At 38.0% G+C, this 21,048-nt stretch overlaps 1 protein-coding gene across 1 annotated transcript in view; it reads right to left on the bottom strand.

Annotated features, from left to right (window-relative positions):
* Positions 1-21,048, bottom strand: part of ADGRV1 (adhesion G protein-coupled receptor V1) — a 293,879-nt gene that overhangs the window by 50,846 nt on the left and 221,985 nt on the right. The window contains 1 exon segment of the mRNA XM_050716548.1: positions 5,621-5,778. Within this exon segment, the coding sequence (XP_050572505.1) occupies positions 5,621-5,778 (158 nt within the window).

Raw genomic sequence — 21,048 nt, 5'->3', positions numbered from 1 at the left:
GAAGCTACTCATCTTTATATAATAAAATTATTTCAAAATATTATGCAAGATATTAAATGGGTGCTAAATGCACAATAGCATATGCACAACTCATGCAAATTAACTTGCTTCTGCAGAATTATTTAAAGGAAGAAAGCTAATATGGGCATGTGAAGCACAGTACAAACAACCTAAATTGCATAAGTGCATACGATGAATTTAAGTTATTATCTTATTCAGATCTTTGTTCTTTATTTCAGCTTGTAATTACGCTTGTGCATTTTGTCTTAAACTGTATTTCTAATAACCTCAGAGGCAAAGATTTGTTTTCGTCCTAATTACAAAAAAGAAAAGCCCCTTGAGCATTATGAAGACTAAAATATCCACTGTGTCATTGTGATGAATACTGTGAATATTGTACATAACTCTCAGATTATAGGTAGCCAACATCTGGTTCTTGATTCTGAAATGCATATTGCCATCTCAAGATGAAAATACTCCTGGAACTCACCGTTCCTCTGCTCCTTTAGGTATATGATATGTATCTCACAGTTTGAGATAAAGGTTTTAGCATGTAGCTTACAGGATAAAGAAGACGTGTAACAACAGGTTTAGATATACATTCTCACTTAGAATATGAAGGCCTGTCCTCAGCATCATTCCCAATAGCCGAAGCATGGCTGGAATGTCCTGTACTTGCATTTTGGATGGCCTATTTGTTTCCTGAGATCAGCTGGTAGAAGGTACAGGTGGGCCATTCAGCATGATCTGTTATGGCCAGGAACTCCATACTGCTAAGATGATAAACACATTAAAGAAATTTATATGAATGAGGACACAACAAGGTAGTTATAATTTTACAGCTAAATATTTGGGGTATTCCTCATGAAGTTCTGTTTTGGCAACAAAAAGTTTTAATCTTTTGATTCATTCTGGCACATTTACAATGATGATAATCAGGTAAATTCTACTTCATTATTTATGCCCTGGGCATGGAAATTATGTTATGACATTTTCAATAAGTTGAGGTCACCTATTAGGATCGTATTATCAGAAAAAATAATGCAGGCAATTTTTCAATTCATATTTTTCCTTTACATTTTCAAATCTTTGCACAATTATGAGAAGTTAATAAATAGTTGGAAAGCAAAACAATGAATTTTGGACCTCTGCCTTTTCTAATTTCAGTTTCTGTATTTTGCATATTTGGACTGTCAAGAAAAAACAATCCTCTGCTATATATCCCTATTTTGACCTCCTGCTACTACAGCCAAATACAACCATCCTGCTTTTCGACCACCTGATTTCCTTGAAAAGCAGCCTTTCTTGCTACAAACTTAAATATTAGTTCACCAGGGGCTGTTTATCCAACACACACTCCTGACTTGGCAGCTGTCAAGGCTAACTTTTGAGAAGTTGGTTTCTATATATAGAAGAATAATCAGTCAATTGAACATGTTTGCTGAAAGGCTGGCAAGCTGAATCAGTCCAAACTGAAGCCTCTTTTCTAGCAAACCAAATGCATGTCTTTGAAAGGGGATACTGGGGTTAGGGACAACAACCTTTATAAATCAGCTTTCACACTATTTTCCAGCACTCGCTTCTGAGGATGAAGAGCTGCTTGCTCTAAAAGATAATTAATTCTTGACTCTCCCATTGCCCTTTCCTCTCACCTTCTGTTGTGGAGGAAAATTCCCTGACCTAAGCAAGCTGTATCAATCACTGTGTAAAGCAACACGGCTGGTGACAGAGCAACTCTGGAGCAGTAAAAAAGTGAGAGAAGGCAAACTCACACACTTGGTGTTCCAGACAGGGCAACAAGAAGTGTGCATATTGCACATTCCCCTAATCCAAAGTTGGCAAATTCTATTTATTTCTGTTTATTCTCCACTACAACCTTATATATGTTTTTACAGCAATACTCCAGGCATAAGGAAACAGTATGATAAGCTCTGTGGGCACATCACAGACCACTGGTAAAGGAGCTGGCAGTGATTACTAAAAGCAGAGTTGTGCTGGGCTGGCTGTCCTCATGCCATGATGTTTTCTTTAAAGCCTGAAAGCTTCCAGAGTAGGGTATGGGAGATGTGACTCCACTCAAGGGCATCCAGGATAAATCTCAAGGATTAGGAAGAATATCTGCACGGAAGAAAAGGCGGTACGGCTAACAAGTGAATATCTACGTAGAAAATAGATGGGGAAAAAAATTAACCATATCCAATAATTTTCCAAGAAACTATTTAACAGCGAGCAAACAGATACTCTGCAGTTACCAAAGGGCAGTATTTTTTCTCTTAGATATGTACCCAACATCGTTACTCTTCTAGTAACAAAAATACACAGGGGTCCCCTCTGCTGCAGGCAACAAACTCTCCACCTAAGCTCAGAAAGATGTTTTGGAAGAGCAGACAAAATGTATAGTAATAGTTGTAGAAGACTATATCATTCAGGATGAAAATTCTTCAGCAGGTAAGCCTGAGAGTCTTCCAACAGCATGAGAGTAATAATTTATATACATTTTTACTTAAATTTTAGCTTAGCCATCTTCATTTCCATTTTCTTTGAAAATAACTGTATATACTACACACAAGTATATACCTTACTGTTCCTATTCGTATTAAATTTCTGCTAAAGTCAGCAATAGCCTTCCTCAAGTAGAGACCACAAATTTGGAGCTTCAGGTTAATCAGCCACTGCTTAAGAGGCTTCTTCTACAGTCTGTGAAATGATCTAAGCAATCTACATTTGGAAGTCAGGTAATAAATACGTCTCTTTTAAATCTGCGTATACAGACACTTTTTCTGCTTTATAGTAGCATGGAAGCCAGTGACCTTGGTATTTTATTTTTTATTGAATACATTCTGTACTTTCTTGCATGGGTTATTGTAGAATCCACCTATGGTCACCTGTATCACACAGCAGCTTTAACTATCTTCAAACTGAATGACTCCCAGAAAGGGAATAAACACCACTAGTTCAAATACTCAGGTGCAGGTAGGTGTTTGTATGAATATCTAGATGTAGATGATAATTACATGCCTACATATGCCACTTTTTCCTTTTTGCAATAATCTTGGCTTTCTGGGATTCAAATCAACAGGTGGCCACAATTACCAGTAAAAACGAAAGGTGTATTTCAAAAATATTTTGTCTATGCTTACAGTGCTCTGCACTTGATAAATCACCATTGTTTACAGTACCATTCACTTGGAATTTTATTCTCTTTCTGGAGAAGGTGGCTAATGTCGGGCAGGCAGTTTTGAAAAGCGGTGAATTATTAGTTTTTTTTCCCTTCATTACCTACTGCAGTATTCAAAGTGGAGAGGACTGGGTACCAGCCAGGTGCTGCCACTCAGCTGGGGCGTGAAAATCAGTGGCTCCCGCACTGCCTGCAGCAGGGTTGCAATATCAGCACTGAAGCAGCCTCAGGTCCCACTGAGATTCTAGGAACATGGAATTTCTCCAAAATGCAAGTCATATGGTAAGATCTAAACTTTAAAAGCGGGAAGAGGGCTTGCCACTGCAAACTGCCCTTGACTGCATCTTCATAAGCACAACATTGCTAAAAATCTTTAAAAGTAAATGTAAATATACTGCTACTACCTCAAATTTCAGGAGAGAAGCAGCCACCCAGAGGCCTTTTGTGTACAACTGACGCTGAGTTATGCATTTATAGGCAACTTCACAAACTGAAGAAATCGCCAGCCTTCATTCAACCATGGGCACCAGCGGCCTCACCGGGCAGCCTTGTCCCAACCCTGCAGTGGCCGGTCTCCCCCGGGTGCACCACGTACTTTCCTTTCTGCCTGAAAAAGTCCTACTGTAGCAAAACACTCACTTGCCATGAAGGGGTACAAAAAGTACCTGCTTTTCAATAAGACAATGCTATTATTGACATTTTATCAAACACATCTCTTCTTGATTTCTTTTTGTTTTGTTTTGTTTTTTCCTTTTTGACACCTCACACCTTCTCTACCTTTTTCTGTATATGTTGGGAAAGAAAAAACAAAAACAAACAAACAAACAAAAACAACAACAACAAAAACCCTAAATCCTATGCTAAATCAAACAGACTTTTCTTTCCACCTTGCTATTTCACGTCTTGGTGTCTTGGTGATTAAGCTCCCAGTAACGCTTTCTGACATTTTGCATACTGACTTTGTCTCTATTACTGTTTCAGTATATGGTATTTTTTTTCTGTTTAACTGCTCTGAGATGCATTCTGAAGTATTGCCCTTCATCATATGAATATGGAATCTCCATCCTTAGTGATACTGAAACAACAACAAAAACAACAAAAACAACAAAAAACCCCAACAGTTACTTATAAATAAATAAACTATATTATTCAACAATGAATAAGCAGCCACCTTTGTGATTGCTCCGGGCCATCAGAAAATCAGAAAAAAAAAAAAAGAAAAAAAAAGAATAAAGTGCAACTAAGGTCTTGAGTATCATATTTACAAGCTGTGTTTATCAGACCTTATCCAAATTCATATATAGTCCTTAGTAAAACTGACAAATAAATAAATATCTAAAGAAATGTCTGGATAATAAATGCTTAGTATTTATTTTCATTTTTCCTTAGGAGGAATACATTTTTATAACCCAAATGTTCAAAATAAAACACAACTCCTCACTTCACACTGTAATAATCACTGCAAAGTGAACAAGACAGCCCACTCTGTAAATCCAAACGGTTACAAGCACTGGACTGCTGAATGGAATTTTTTAATAATCCATGTTCCTTTTTAAGTTCAGATGATATTTATCTAACATATTGGGAAAAATGATTCAAGAACCTCTTGAAAGTTTATAAAATTCAACTGTCTTCATGTAATTTGGAAGAAAATAGATCCATTTCTACTCAAATCTACTATTCGCACTTGTTTATAAAACAGAGATCTATTCTTTTTCAGAAACAGCATGAAAACAAAAGAATTATTCTCAGCTTCCCACAGAGTGTCATGTTATTACAGTGTTGGTCTAAACTGCTGCAATTTTATTTTGGGAACATTATTGTATTTGAAATTGTTCTAACAGAACAGACAGACCAATACTTCCTGTTTTGCATGAGGCAGATCTTCTCTTTCAAGCATGTTTCAGTTACAAGTAGCACTAGGAAATTTCAAAACAGATGTGTTAACTCCACGTACTCCAGCACGCAACCCTTGCAAGGCCAGGGCCTGGCACTCTGCTCATCACCTGGGGCCAAGCAGAAGAGCCCTGCCTGGGCGAGGGTCTGATCGTTGCCCCACAGCCAGGGAAACAATGCTCCTGAGCCAGCCTCAGCCCTCTTTGGGGAAATGCTGTTTGGTACCAGCCACAACCATGCAGGACAGCTCACTGTTTTAGGTTTATTCTCGTTGCCAGACTAGACATAAACAGTGATGCTAATTTCTTGTTTTAGGTTTAACACACCTTTATCCTCATTTTGGTAAGACAGCTCACATCTGCATAACTTTCATCATTAAAGTACTTTCACAGACTTCAAAGGAACTGCTAGCATGCTTAATCTTACACAACTTCTTAGGTATTTATTGAGCTGCGGTTTCCAGTGGGGTTTTCTGGACTGGAGAGAATGATCAGCACCATCCTGAAAGTCTGACTTGTTTGCTCAGGGGTAGCCTATGCATCTTACCTGCAGCATTCGTTCTTCCTCTGAAAATATCATCATATGCTTTCCATTGTGGGGTCACCTGGTAGGCGTGAATGAACACCACGAAAACCACTACCAAGCACATTAACGGCACCAGAGCAGCAGTGAAGAGGGCAGCATAGGCATTTGGAATGAAGCACCTGATGAAAAAAATGGAAAAATTCTGTTTATAAACATGAGAAACACTTTGAACGGTCATTAGAGAGAAGGATTTACTTTACAGACCACAAAATCTTTAACTCTGTTCCCGGAGTAACCTTGGTTGGATGTATTGGGTTCTTTCGTCTCTTTTTCCCTTATCATATCTTAAGGAATATAACATTTGTATCTTAGAAGTATGCATGCTATATTCTAGCCTGACCAATATTAAAGAGATTTAAACTGTTGCAATGGAACAAATTATATTTTAACCAACTCCATGCAAGCTATGTTCATTTAATCTGATCACTCTTAGTCACCAAGTTCCAAAAGGGCATTATGCAATTTTCTATACTTAGCTCCTGAAATCACAAATTAAATTGTGAGAAATATATTCTTTAAATAAATGAACAAGTCTTAAAGGCAAGATTCCTCTCAAGTTGTTGGAAATTATATGTCATTTGCACACTGAAGCCAAATGAACCCTCCCTCCCACTTTTTTTTTTTTTAACATTGTCCTATCTGTCATTACTGTTTCCATTTATTAAAGTTACAATTATTTATAAAGACATGATGGGAACTTGAGTTATTACTGAAAAAGAGTCAAATTATGCATGTAAGACTTGAAGGATACGGAGATGATAGTTAAAGAGAGATTTCCACTGTCTGAGAGATCAGGGTTTGCTATGAACTCCCTTGAGGTCAGCATGTGCTTCACTGCCACTGACCTACTCTAGAGATGACGCAAAACTGAACAGCCCAAGGGACAGCTCAGGAGTCAGTATGTCTAGAGAGTATGTGGTCACTGCTGTCCCTATTAAGAGGGTGTAACTTACCCAGCCCTTCTGTATTTCAGGTCAGCTCTGCTAAATAAGTTTACAGTCAGTGCTGGTACAACATACATCTAGGAAGAGGCTGGGTGTTTCTCTGGTATACATTCTGGGTTTGCTTAGATGTAGTCTGCCCAGCAAGACCTGCGAGCCCCTGGGATTTCATTCTTTGTCACTTCCAGAGCATCAGTCCGGCACAGTCAGTGAAATAAAAAAAATTTCTAGCAGAATCTAGATAGCTTGTTTGACACTGTTCAGAAGATACAACAGGCTGAAATATCACCTGATAACATCAGTAAGTAAATAAGTAAGCAAAAGGGAAGGTAGGTTCTCTCTATTGCAATTAAAGTTGTTTTGCAGAACAGAATGGTTGAAGTTGGAAGGCACCTCTCAAAGCCATCTGGTCTGGTACCCCTGCTCCAGCAGGGCCACCCAGAGCAGGGTGCCCAGGCCCATGTCCAGGCAGCTTTTGAAGATCACCCAGGAGGAGGCCCCACAGCCTCTGGGCAGCCTGTGCCAGTGCTCAGCCACCCGCACAACACAGAAGTGCTGCCTGGTGCTCAGGGGAACCTCCTTGCTCCAGTTTGTACCCACTGCCTCCTGTCCTGGTACTGGGCACCACTGACAAGAGCCTGGCTCCGTCCTCTTTGCACCCTCCCTTCAGGTATTTATGGACATTGATGAGATCTCCCTGAGCCTCCCCTTCTCCAGGCTGAACTATCCAGGTCGAACAGCCCCAGCCCCCTCAGCCTTTCCTCACTGGACAGGTGTTTCAACTCATCTTTGTGGATCTTTGCTGGACTGTCTCGAGCATTTGCATGCCTCTCTTGGACTGAGGAGCCGAGAAAAGGACACAGGACCCCACGTGTGGCCTAGCCAGTGCTGAGAAGAGTGGAAGGATCAGCTCCCTCAGCCTGCTAACTACACTGTTGATCTGTTTCATCTTTATAATTTCAATATTTCTTAGATATGAAAGTAACTTTTTGTCCCCATATGTAGTTTTCAGTGGACGCAAACAGTATAAAGATGTGAAGGCCCATCACCACAACCTACACTGCCCTTAGTGATTAGACTGAAGCCAAGAATCTCAACACAAGTATAGTCCTCTATAAAACTAAATTTATAGTCTGAAACCTGTATCTCTTTCAATTTGATAAATTTTTGTATTTCAGAGATGAGACATACTGTTAAAAAGCTGTCTGAAAGTCTTGAAAGGTTTCTGTGAACATTTCTTTGTATTCAGTTAACAAAAGCAGCAAACAAATGAAAACCCACAGAAATGGATCACTTTTACTAATATCCCTAGGTACTTGCTCTAAAAAAGACACCAAAGGGTTACATGGACAAGGAATACACAAAGCCATGTTAACCCACAAAACTTACCTTATTTTTTAAGCAATTGTCAGCAGCTTCACAGAAACCAAAATAAAACCAGAACAAAACAAAAACCCCAGATACTATATTAGGTTTTCTCTTTCCTTCAATACCAAGCAATAAGACATTTACTGTCCATATTTTTACTGGGATCAGAATAATGAGAAACAGCTTTAATAATATAAGATTTTTTTCTCCCTTACCACAGATGTATGTTAAAGCTAAACTGATACTTTCAAATAAGGGGCCACACAAACCAATAGACAATATCTTTCTTTTGGAAAGGGCAATATCTCAAAGAATTGTACACATTTAAATCAATCTATTCATTAAAATAACCTTGATTATTGGCCAGTAAGAATCAGAGCTTTACCTTTTTTGTTTGTTTGTTTGTTTTTAATTTTTCTTTTAATCTATAAAACTGGATTGTTAGGCTTGCACTCTTCTCAATGGGGCGAAGTATGTTTATTTGACCCTGTAAGTGCCTTTGTAAAGTCTTCTGTGATATCTTAAACCATAACATTTGTTAATATAATGAAAGGGATTCCAGCTACACAAAATATAAGAGGACCTCTTTTATTTCTCAGAATATTTTAATGGAAAAAGAAAATACAATTAACATGATGTATAGTGGAACTATTTGTAAGCGCAATTACATAACTTATATTAAAAAGGAAAAAAAAACTAAATTGTTAAGTTAATAGGGTCTTTTAAAAATATTTGAGGAAGGCATTCAATAGAAGTTCTGACATACTTTGTTCCTCCTTAAGCAAGGAAGTTTTCAAATAGTTCAATGCATTGAAGACAGTTGCATTCATTTTTTGCCATGTTTTGAATTCTAAGGACAACCTCCTTCAAGTGCAGCTTGAAACTCTTCTACATTTGTCAACAGACATCTAACTGTCTGAAATTTATTTGTCATATGAGTTTCTCTCTGAAGCTAGACCTAGATTATTATTGTTGTTGCTTTTTAAAATTATTATTATTATTATTAATTATTAAAAAATCGTGAGCATGAAACTCAACAACACTTAAGCTTCTCCTTGCCCTTTAGGCACAACTGGTTGGTGGGTAGCCTGTCACAGAGAACAGAGAGTTGTGGCTCCATGTGAGTTTGCTCCTATTGCTCATGTTATATCAGGAAGGTAAAAGACAAAAGTCAGACACATGAATTTGCACTTTTATTAAAAAAAAAAAAAAAACTAATGAAAGTCAAAGCTTAAATTATTTATTCATTCATGCTCACTCAGCACATTCTTCATAAAGTGCGTGAAACAATGCTAAAAAATGAAAAAAGACAAGTAGGATTACAATATACGTGCACTTATAGATATTCACACATGCCAGGCTTTCTCAAAAGGCAACTTATCTTTCAGATTTGACAATTCTATTCACTGGGATCTTGGCTTTGTTGTGGAAGAAGGCTACGTTATCTTTGAATTGGCACTTCATAATTCTATGAACATGCTCATCAATTTTCTATTAAGTATAGAGCAGGCCAGAGAATGGAAACATTTTTTGCAGATAATTACTAGCTAAAATATTGATAATCTGACAAAGTATTTGCAGCAAATTGTGCCTAATCTGTAGTTAAAGAATACAGCAAAACCTAAAACAGTCCTTCTTTTATGAACTCATTTTGGTAATTTTATTTATTGTCTGCTTCTGATGTTCTGGGCAGCTTAGCAGCTTGATAATCAAACATCTTTTGAAAGCATTATAATTGTTTAATACATGAAAGCTCTGTGCTTTTAAATTCAACAAGTTTGTTAAGCATAACCCTGTAAGAAGACTTGATCTCTTGCACTGCACCTTAGAATCATCAGCAAAACCAGTTCTCTGCTGAATGTTCATTTGCAATTTCAGCTGACAAACTCATGTTTGCACCCAGTGCAATGCATAGAGGAGTTTAAGTTGTTCTTCTGGTCCCTTCTTCCAGCTTTCTGCTTGCTTTGCAATTTTCCAAATTGCATCAAATATTGCATCAAATACCTTTGCATTTGTTGGCATTGAGGTGCAGAACCAAAGCATTAAGTGCCCAGGTAATGCTGTACCATTTTATTTCCCTTACCATGAAAGCAGTGCCAAAAGGTCACAGGTTTAGACCCCCAGTCTTCATCCCACTTCCAGATACACTAACAACTGACCCCACAACAGCCTGAAAACATGGGCTGCACTTATTAAAATCCAGTGGAAAATTTAAAGAGTGGTCCACTCTGATCTGCTTTCTGTTTGTCTTTGTAGTAAAATTCAATTTTATTTCTTTTTCTTTGTTTGTTTGGTTTGGTTTGGTTCTGTTCTGTTCTGTTTTGTTTTGTTTTTAAACTTTGCTACACGGATATGAAATTTGTGACCCAACCAAAAAAACTGCATGTATAACAGAGGACACCCTGTTATCTAACCTTACAGCATTTGCCTGTGATGGCATTATGGATGCAGCCACAGGAAGGTTTAACATGAGAGAGAATTTCAAAATGTTGCTGAACTACCATCAAATACAACTCATTGTACATGTGAATGTTTTACTAAAGGAAATTGTACTGTAGCTGAGAAGTAAAGATCTTTTCTCTCCATAAAAATGTTTTTCTCCATACTATGCCCTGCACTCTATCCAACCCAATGTAGAATATGCAACCGCTCCGAGAAAGTTGTTTCCAGTGCTCACAGTACTCACCTCTAGAGACCATTTCCCCACGTTTAGCCCAACCTTTTCTTGCTGCAGCTTACACACATTATTTTTTGGCCTAGGCAGCACGGATGTGGGAAACAGATTTTTCCCTTGTTTGCTGCATCACTTCTTTATCTACTTGTAAACTGTTGGCATTCCCCCCTGCTCCTTGAAATCTTCTTTAACTAAACAGCCCTAGATCTTTCAATTTGATTGAGCACACTTTATATTTAAGACCTTTGTCAATCTCATCGATTACTCAACTTCACACTTGTGTTTCTTAAACTGCAAGGCCCAAAACCTTGATAGCATTTCATCTCAGTGAATGACTAAAGTAGAAGGGCTTTATGTGTCCTTAAGACTAAGTTGCTTTATATATAGGCCTATAGTATGCCTGCGTGTTGTGCCATAGCGCAAAATGCTGATACATACTCATTTTATCATTGATGTTGACACACACTCGGTTTATCATCCACAATGAGTATGAGATTTCTTCGTGCAGAACTGGTAAAGAGCCAGTTATTCCCATCCAATTTTTTCATAGCCAATTATTCTTGGCAAGATGCAATTCTTTCCACATGTCCCTGCTGAATACCATGCTACTTTTTCAGGACAGATCTCAGAAGTCAATAGCACCCTAAATTATAACAAACATTCAGTGGACTTCTTTCCCAACTGTGTGCTGTGGTAAATCTGAATGGAAACTCCCTATCCCAGGCTTGTATTATATGAGGTGAATGTAATATTTTCCATTCCATTAATAGTCAAGGAAGATGTTGAACAATATTTGAAAAACATTTTAAAGTCATGATTTATTGATAAATTTCATCCAAGGATTCTAAAAAAATTTACCTGAGAACACAGATTGTTGATGCTTGATTCAGTATATCTTGGAATAGGGAAATTTCAGATGAAGTTGTGGCAAAAGTCAGGGCAACGACATGATCTAAGTGACATATAAGACTGTTGAACAGATGTAACTAAACAAATATGAGACATAATGAACATTCAGCTCAGGAAGAACTAAAAAGCAAAAATCGAGTTGGTTTTCTGGAGCAAAACTACATCAAAGTTGAATTCAATCTTTCATGAGTTTACAGATTTGGCTTGTAAATATACTTGGAAACTTTTGACAGCATTTGAATTACACAGTGAAATGTAATTTTACTTACACAAGGAAAGTAAATTTGGAAAACCTACTTTACACCTGCCACATTCACTGTCTAGTTTGTCATTCTGCAGAAAACAATCTGGTAATTACTGTGCAATCACATTAAGCAGAAGATGAGCCGTAACTTCATGCTGTTAAAAAGAATACCATACTTGGACGTATAACAGCAGTTTTTGCTGCAACACAGATGAAGTAATGTTATGACCTAGTCAGCATTACAAAGACTTCGGTGGCAGGCTGTATCTGGGTTTGGCACATTTGAAAAAAACATGAACAGAATGAAGAAAGTTCACAAGAGAGCAATGAGGGCTACAAGAGGTCTTATAAAAGTGTGCCAGTCAGAAAGATGAAAAAAATATATATATTTTTTTGTTTTGTTCATGTATTGGCAATCTACAAGTAGGCAAACAGCAAAAGAATAACATCTCCGTGTTGTAACATATTTTCTGTGCTGCAAAAGCCAAATTGAGGGACTTAAACCACTCAGATCTAGATGTGAGAAAAAAAGCTTCCTAAGACAAGAACTGTGAAGGAGTGAATACAGTACATTGTTTTTCTCTGGTGGCTGCCTAAAAGAGGCTGGACAAACATATGTTGGGAATATCACCACTCAGAGCAGGGGGTATAAACACCTCCAGAGCCCTCCAACAACTCTTTTGTACACTTCTGTGGTTCATGTTCTCATTTTAAAAATGCAAAACTAATCATAATAGACACTTAATGCAAAGAAAGAAGTGGCTGAAGAATGTCATAGCAGTAACAGGAGAAAGTACTAGCTATTTTTAAGGGTATTACAGAAGGATCAGGGCTAGGTTCTCATTTTCTGATCTTAAAAGAGGATCCAGACACAAATTAGCAAGGTACTTTCATTCCCAGAAATTAATGCTTGGAAAGAACACACACAAAAAAACAAATGTGTTTCAATGAAAGATGTTGGGCAGCTCTTATTTCTGCGCATGATCTGTTCTTTCTCAAGAAAGTCCCTGAGGTTCAGTTCCAATGGAGATAAGGTTTTCTGTTCCAGTGAACACTTGCTAAACATTTCATAATCAATCCACAGAGTCAAGCCCATCTGATCTGGTATTTAGCATCCTATGTAGTATTTCCTGGGTACTTGCCAGTCAGTGCCTCTGATCATTAGCAACCTTATATCTATCCATAATCTGCTAAAATATCACACAATTCAAACTGAATAATAAAAGTTCTTGGAAAAGTAATCCTTCAGATGCCCAAGGTGAGCCCATACAGCTGCAGCCTAATAAGCCAGTGCTTACTCTACTATGCAGAACCCAAAATAATGCCTACCAACAACTGTAGTTTCATTGCTGTTATGCCTTGCATCCTTCTACTTGTTAGACAATGTCTCTCAAAAGATATGCATAACACACACAAAAAAAAAAAAAAGAGAATTTAAAAAAAAAAACATCAGTATATATATTTTTTTTCTTTTGCAAAGGGCAACGTGCATCACAATACAATAGGCATGGAACCATCCCAAGCATTACAATTTTTTCCTAAGCCTTCAGAAAGCAACCATAAATTTCAGGTGTGATCTGAGTAATAAAACCACATCCAAACAATAGCATTACGTAATGCTTCTATTACCTAAACTTATTATGTATTAAGCATGGGCTATAAAGATTACAATTTCCAATTTGCAGAGTAGAAAGAAAACTTAGTGAAGAAAAATAATTTTTACAAGACTTCTGCAGATGTCAGTGCCAGGTCAAAAAGCACAATATAAAAGTCCAGCTGTCAGAACAGAGCATAGATAATCAGGCCTCTTAATCTCTGTGGATGCACTTAAATTCAAGTACAGCTTGAAATGACATTTTCCAACCAAAATATTCCAATATTGATCAGAGCACGGTATGTTTGGGTAACTGAAAAAAGAAAGCAACAATCTAGGAAGAATTCCCATCCTCATTCAGTACTGACTTAGGGGAGGACATGAGGCTGACAAATGAAGATCTCGGGATGGCTGCTCTGTCATGGAGCCTGTGACTGTCCCAAACGCCCATCTCTGGTTTGCACCACTCCAAGAGATTTTCCAGGCAATGTCCAGGCAGAGGCAGACTGAGTCCCCAAGTCCCAAAAGTCATTAGTGATGACACTACAGTGGGCTTGGCTCCCTCCATGCTCTACAGTGTATCAATAATTTAACTCGACTCCAGGCCTTGGTGCTCTCAGACATGCCGAAACACCACCTGTGAGGACCCACTGCCCACACTCTGTATGGTGTTACAAGAACACCCCTCTGGTTGCTGTCAATGCAGCTCTGGTTATTTTGGATTCTTTGAATTGGAAAAAAAAATACCACCACACAGAGCAACCCATTTTAATGCCACAAAGATTCTTTGCAGAAACCAGGGCAGACAGATGAACAAATGCTGTGTAGTTTTGTCTGGGGAAGAGCTTTCTAACAGCTATACATAAGAACAGTCTGCATCATTCAACCTTTGAACTAGGTTGCACCTCTTTTATTTAGCCTGAGTATTTCGATTTTGAGGTGTCTCTTTATAATTTAAAACATTTTCAAAAGTGACAAGCAGGAGACCCAACTCTAGGTAGCCTAGCATAATCGCTAATTTTAGGCAATGGTAGGAAGCAAAAGCTGGAGAGAATCATGTTCCCTTAGTTGACTTCCCCTGTCCCCTCCAGAGATTGATATCAAGTTGATTTAAAAAATGATAAACCAGTATTTTTATTTTTTCTTTGTCTTGGTTTCTAGTGAAAAGATAAACTTCTAGAGGACATGCAGTGACAATTAGAAGAATACATCTGCTTACAGTTTTATTACAGCTTTCATTAAACAATATAGCAAATTAAAACCAGCTAATAAAGTATACTGAAGTACTGTTTTGTTACACTGCATTCATACACTGATCGTCATATTTAAGTAATTCAAATAAGAGCATATATAAATCAAGGTCTAAAAATAAACTAGACTTTTTGCAATTATGGATGTCATAATTTCCAAACAAGCCAAAGCAAATCCTTATGTTTCTACTAATTCAGAAACTGAGAGTAGTGTCTGAGCATCTCTGTGTGAAACAGACAACTCCAGCCACTATAAAGAGAAAAAAAAAAATCATAAAAAAATAATGTACTGCAGCTGCATAATGACCTGCATTAAAAGGAAGCAACATTTTCCATTCTTTAAAAAGTATATAATGATGATGATAATGATGATGATGATGATGATAATTACATTGTTTTGCTACATGTTATACACCCCCCACCTAAAAGTGTAAAAACATGATTTGATTAAAAACAAACATCTGTCTTCTCATGTTGCTACACATGACTATGGATGCCTTGTAAAAAATAAGGATTCAAAAGGCTGTGGCAGCTGTACTGAAGTCAAGCATTAATGGTCGAATGCACTCTGCATTTCAAGCAGCTTGTTATTCATAAAAACCTTGGCCCCACAACAAGTTTTAAAAGAAGAAATCACATGGTTTGGGTAAATCAAACACGGGAACGCAAACAGAGCGTTATCATGACTCAGGAAGACAGACTCTCCCTTTTCATGATTCAGTGCTTTGGGAATCTTCACTGGGACGTACTGAGCAAGGACCTTCCCTCCAAGTAGGCTGATTTTTCTACAGGACTGAGCAGGAAAGAGCAATTTCACATTGGTCAGCATAAACTACGGCAGCCTCGGGGTATTCTAAGTTACAGTTGGCAGCCCAAGAGGTTGTTCAAGCTGTGGAGGCCAATTGCAAAGCAGCATGGCTTTCATATTTTGATGACTCTCCAATAAGCATGGGTTTCTTTTAACACGAGGTTTCTCTCAGGAAATAGATTTTTTTTTTTTTTTGCTCTGCAGCAAGAGAGTAGCTCAAAATAACCAGGAGAGAGCCATCTGATGGTATTTGCGCAAGGTAACTCTAATAAATGGCCTTATGCAAAGGTGAAAGTAGGGCTGCGTTGTAACTGAGTCAAAGGGTGTTGGCTGGAGCTTTCCAAGAGGCCGGACAGAGCCCACATCCTGCTGACACTGACTTTACAGGTTGTGGTTGACCAGCCCTCCTCTGTTCGTTGGAAAATCCCTGCTGCCTTTTTTGAGTGACCTGCAAACACACTGTGTGATTAACCCATGTTGGACAAATCACATGGGCTGTAACAAGTTTTAAACTCCAGTTTTCTTACACTGAGTTGCAGTGCAGTGTTATAAAATAGCTTTAATTCTGGTTATATTGGAAAAAAATCTTGGATATTTATTTATTAGACAGAAATTTATAACTAGGCAGCTTAAGATTTTTAAGTGATATTTAAATGCCTGTAACCTCTCCCTAGAACTATTTTGCCTATTTCTTTCCATAAAACAATGCAGCCAGCTGGGAGATTTGGGTCCCAAACCTAAGCATTATATCCTGTCTCAGATATCAGATATCAGAAATCAGAGTGTTCCTGATGAAGTGATCAGAAGTTTTTAAAAAACTAGCGCTCTGCCGGAGTTCCATTTTACAAAGCAAGATGTTCTCTATTATTAGTAGATTTGAGCCTCAGAGAATAATCTTCACACAAAGGATGTGTGAAGTTTCAGATGACAGACATAACAATTGTAAATATTACACTTCTCTCTGCATGATATGTATCTGAAGCTATTTAAATGTCAGTTCCTGTTGCTTCTAGCTGTGGCAAAAAAAAAAAAAAAAAAAAAAAAAAAAGACCTTTCTGTAGTTTAAAAAGTAAATTTGCTAAAAGCAAGTAGGTTTTTTAACATCGATGCAAGCTGTTTAGGAAAGCTAAAAAAAAAAGCAAGGTAAAACAACTTAGAAACTTAGCAAAACTCACCAGCAGTTACAAAGTGCCGTCTCTCATTTTCACTCAAACAATACAGTTTTTATTTAGCTTGTACTATAAGCCCATGTCAGTACTGTTACTGCTAAGCACTTATATAAATATATGTTCTTCCTGATAAGCGAACCACGAGCTTTTCCTGATACTAGTGATTTTTAAAAAAATAAATGAATTGTCAGTTCTGACCTACAAACCATGCAGGCAGAGAAACTCCAGCCCTGAAGTTTTGGATCAATTTGCTCTGTTATTAATAGGCATTTTTGCAATATGTAGAGTACTGTTTGTTTAGGGTTTTCAGGGAGGTTTTCTCTTTCCTGCTTTGTAAATAGACACACAGCTCTCAGTACAGCATGTGCAGGACACGGAGCGGAACGGAAACTCGCGACATTGCTGCTGGGGAGGAAGTACCAGTTGGTTTCCTTACAAATAGTCTGAAAATATAAATTTGTGAGCCTGCAGAGCGGCGAGTCAGCGCCCTTTATCGTGGCCGTGCACCTGCCTCTGCCCAGCAGGAGCGGCAGATAGGGGCTGAACCGGGAGCAGCACTGCAGGGCAGAACAGCCTGGTGCAGCATCATGGCCGTGGCTTTGTGAGGTGCTCATGAACGGGATGTCTTGCAAAGACACACAGAGCTGCTCCACAAGCTGCTTCACATCCCACGTTGAGATGTAGTCTCAATCCGTAAAGCAAAAGGTGACAACTGCACACATCTTGATGTCAAAATGACAGATTCCTGGCTCAGTCTCCCTAGCTACCTAAGGAATGGGTAGCAAGAACTGATGTCAGGGGAAGAACACTTCTCACCCTATTAATTTCAGGAAAGCAGTTGACTGAGAAAGGTTGCAGAGACCTATGGAATTATTGTTGAAAATAATAAAAGAGTTGTGTGCTTTCACTGTAGCCGCAGCTTGAAGATCACAGCCAGATTTTATTTTTGCTTTTGTTTAATCATTCTTCCTCAAAAGGAAACTTTTTTCTGGGACACACAGTTCTCCCAAATGCCATCTGCTTATGGGTCAAGGCAAGCAAATCCCAGATGAACCATAAAAGCTGCCCCAAAGCATCCAGCACAGCTGTAAAATGTGACCTACATGCATAACTATATTTTGAGACTTCTGTAACCAAATACTACTGCCCAAAGCACAGCACAGCTAGACTTACCTCCTTTGAGCACTGCATTTGGTATCATCACCTAATCAGAGTGATGGGGAAATGGACCTCAGGGATCTCTTACTGCCCATACCGTTGTGGATATTGTTTGGTGTGAACTCAAATGAATGTTGCATTTGTGTTTGATGGATTTAGATCAGTTTATATCTCATGCAGATTAGTTCAGAGGCAGGCCCATGCCATTTTGTGTCACAGATAATTCAGCATAGGTAAAACTAATTCTTTTACTGAATTCAAGTTTCAAGGAAAGTGCACAACATTTAATTTCCAGTTTTTATAGAATGATAATGTGGCAGTCGAAGTTTCAGCATTGCTTAGTTTTATTTTTTTATTTTCTTTCTCTGTACAGAAAAGGAAGAGGAGAGTGAGAGGAATTGGAGAACTAGGAGGAAAAAAAGGATATGAAAAATTAGATCAGTTCAGTTAAGAAACATAAACTCAGAAAGAAGAGGATCTTACACTGCCTAGAAATTAAGCGAACACTTGCTCTTTGATGTTTACACTTGGACAGGCTATCCCAACAACTTTTTAAAAGACAACTCTACATCAGTGAGAATTGCTGCTAGAAACTAAACAGTGGTATGACTATCACCTTTACTCACATATAAAAATTCATTATTTCATAAGTAGTATCATATTCATTAATGGAGGTACAGAGCCACTATATACTATGAACCATTGGAAACAGTGGGGAAAATTCACTCCACCATGAACAAAGAATGAAGAAGTGCCAAGATGCTGTTTTGAAATAGCAAGAAGAGGACTTTCAGAAGACTCAGCTTGAGTCTGTGTGTGCAACAGCCTTGTCAATAAACCAGACCTATTGCATAATAAAGCAAAAAACACTTTCTTGTTTTTCTCTGCTGTTGCTATTACTGTAGAGCTAAACAGCTGGGAAAGGGGGAAAAACAAAGTGCCTGAGAAATGTTTTTCTACAATGAGAACCCAAAATGTAAGCCACTGCTGCTTTAGAACATGGCCCACTGTGTTTCAGCCATCTCATTATACCACTTTCTAGAGTAATGTTTCTGAATAACTTTATACCTAGGTGTTTTCTTTCTTTATTTTTTTTATTTCTCCTTTGGAAGTAAATCCTCAGGAAGCACCAATTACCAAAGAAGCAGCAGCAGCAGGGATCTGGCACAAGCACTGAGTTAATACAGTCAAGACTTCCACGGCACTGGAAGCTTTGGAGTGTCCCAGCAGGTTTTCCCAGAAGTCCCGTAAGTCTTGTAGCCCTCAGAACTTGGCCAGGAAAATAAACTGGTAGGAACCTGCTTGATTTTTTTTTAGAGTATCGTTTTTATTAACTCTGCCATTTTAAAATGACATAAGGATTTACATGACTGATTTTGCTATCTTGCTCCTGTTTATATCTAAATCGTTTGCCATTTGCATCACTCATTATCAATGCCTTTAAAAAAATAAACTACAAATAAGGTTATTTTTCTATTTTTTTTTTTTACTATTTACTATTTTTTACAGTTTCTCACAATCAAGAAAGTGTTTTCCTGGTACTAGGTTTTAGGGCAGACATTCCTAATTCCTTTTTCTGTCCATTCTTTAAAGCAAGCCTTTTCATGTAAGTCTCCCTGAAAAAGGAGATGTTAGCATATGCAAACTGCCAAACATACATGAGGCTTGTGCTCACAGCACTGCCCCTTGGCAGGAAGCATAACAGAAAAAAAAAAAAAAAAAAAAGAAAATATGCCATTGTGCTTTTTTTCCTCTTCACAACACTACTTAGTATGTACTTTTTGTTTATATATATATATATATATCTGCATGTTTTGTTCCACCACCACCACCCCACGCAAAGTTCTTTGTGGGTTGTAACATAACAAATGCCCAGGATAAGCAAGTATTACAACCATTCCTTTTGAAGACTCTTTGTTAGATACTGACCCTGTATAAGCCATACTGGCAATTAAATTTAATACTGTTAATGCAAGTCGATCTCCTATCACTGTTTTCCTTTTTCTCAGATATTCCTAAGCACAGTCTGGTGAGATACACTTACATTTACTGGTGCTGCTGCCTAGCACAAGCAAGAGTTTGCCTTCCCAAATTACAGCTCACTGCACCAAGTACAGTCCATGTCCATGCACTTCGAGCAACTAAAATGTGAGCACAAAATTAGCCTGCTGCTGCAGAATGCTGCTGTGGTAAAGTTCAAGAAAAATACTAATTTTCTCTACTGCTTTCAGGAAGATCAGACAGAAGAGGCTAGATGTATTTACTTATTATAAAAAACATGTCAGTGTCAATGAAGTAGTCCCAGCCAGATGCTGGTATTGATCTCAGAATTGCTTTTCTTAGCATTTCCTGTTGTATTCTAGCCCATCAGATGAAGGGTTTTCTAAACTGTTGGAAAACAGATAAACCAAGAACAAGCTTTTTTAGTAGCAGTAGGCGGTATCCTGTTAACTAAAGACCATAAAGTAGGAGGGACTATATTGTTAATTTCTCACACAACCTGAAAGGAAAGATCAAGCTTTTAAAGCCTGTCATCAGCAGCAGGGATACAAGCCTTCATCCTGTGACCACTCTGTGTTACCTTCGTCATAGTGTACGCAGGCTTCAGAGAAGTCTCTGGAGTTTTGCTCAGGTACAAAAGTGCTGTGTGAAGGATCAGGCCCCACGGCCACCTGTGGGTGCAGCTTTCACCTACAGCAACCTGTCCTCACAATCCTCTAAAATGATGTTGATTTGTCAGACTCTTAACAGTGGTTGAGAATTTTGCCACCAAGAAATAACAAATATTTATTTCTACTATTTTTTCAAAATTCCATTGCTAAAATCAGCCGCAATTTCTCCTGTATTGTAGGGCTTTAAAAGCACAACACTGCAATTACCCTTCTTTCTGACGTGCTAACATTTGCTTAACATTAACAGTAAATATTTGCCAAGATATAAAAAGCACTCAGCCCCTTGCACTCCCCCTCCCCCCAAACTATCTTCCTCCACCAAAAACATATGCTTGTAATGAGAGATAAATAAAAAGGTAATTAAAGACAGTGCATTTTTGAATTATTTTTAGATAATTCATAGCAGTAGGCAGTACCCTAGGCAGCTTCATTGGAAATAATGGAGGGTGAGGGTTAATAAAATAAAACAGAAGTGCACAAAAAGGATAGATTTCATGCTTTTTTAACTGTTCCTATAGGTCAGGCAAGTAAGGTAGTTTACCCAGTATGTGTATATATATATATACACACACATATATATGTGTGTTTATATATACATATAT

Source organism: Cygnus atratus, chromosome Z (genome assembly GCF_013377495.2).
Source record: "Cygnus atratus isolate AKBS03 ecotype Queensland, Australia chromosome Z, CAtr_DNAZoo_HiC_assembly, whole genome shotgun sequence".
NCBI lineage: Eukaryota > Metazoa > Chordata > Aves > Anseriformes > Anatidae > Cygnus > Cygnus atratus.
This window is presented reverse-complemented; position numbering and strand designations above follow the sequence as displayed.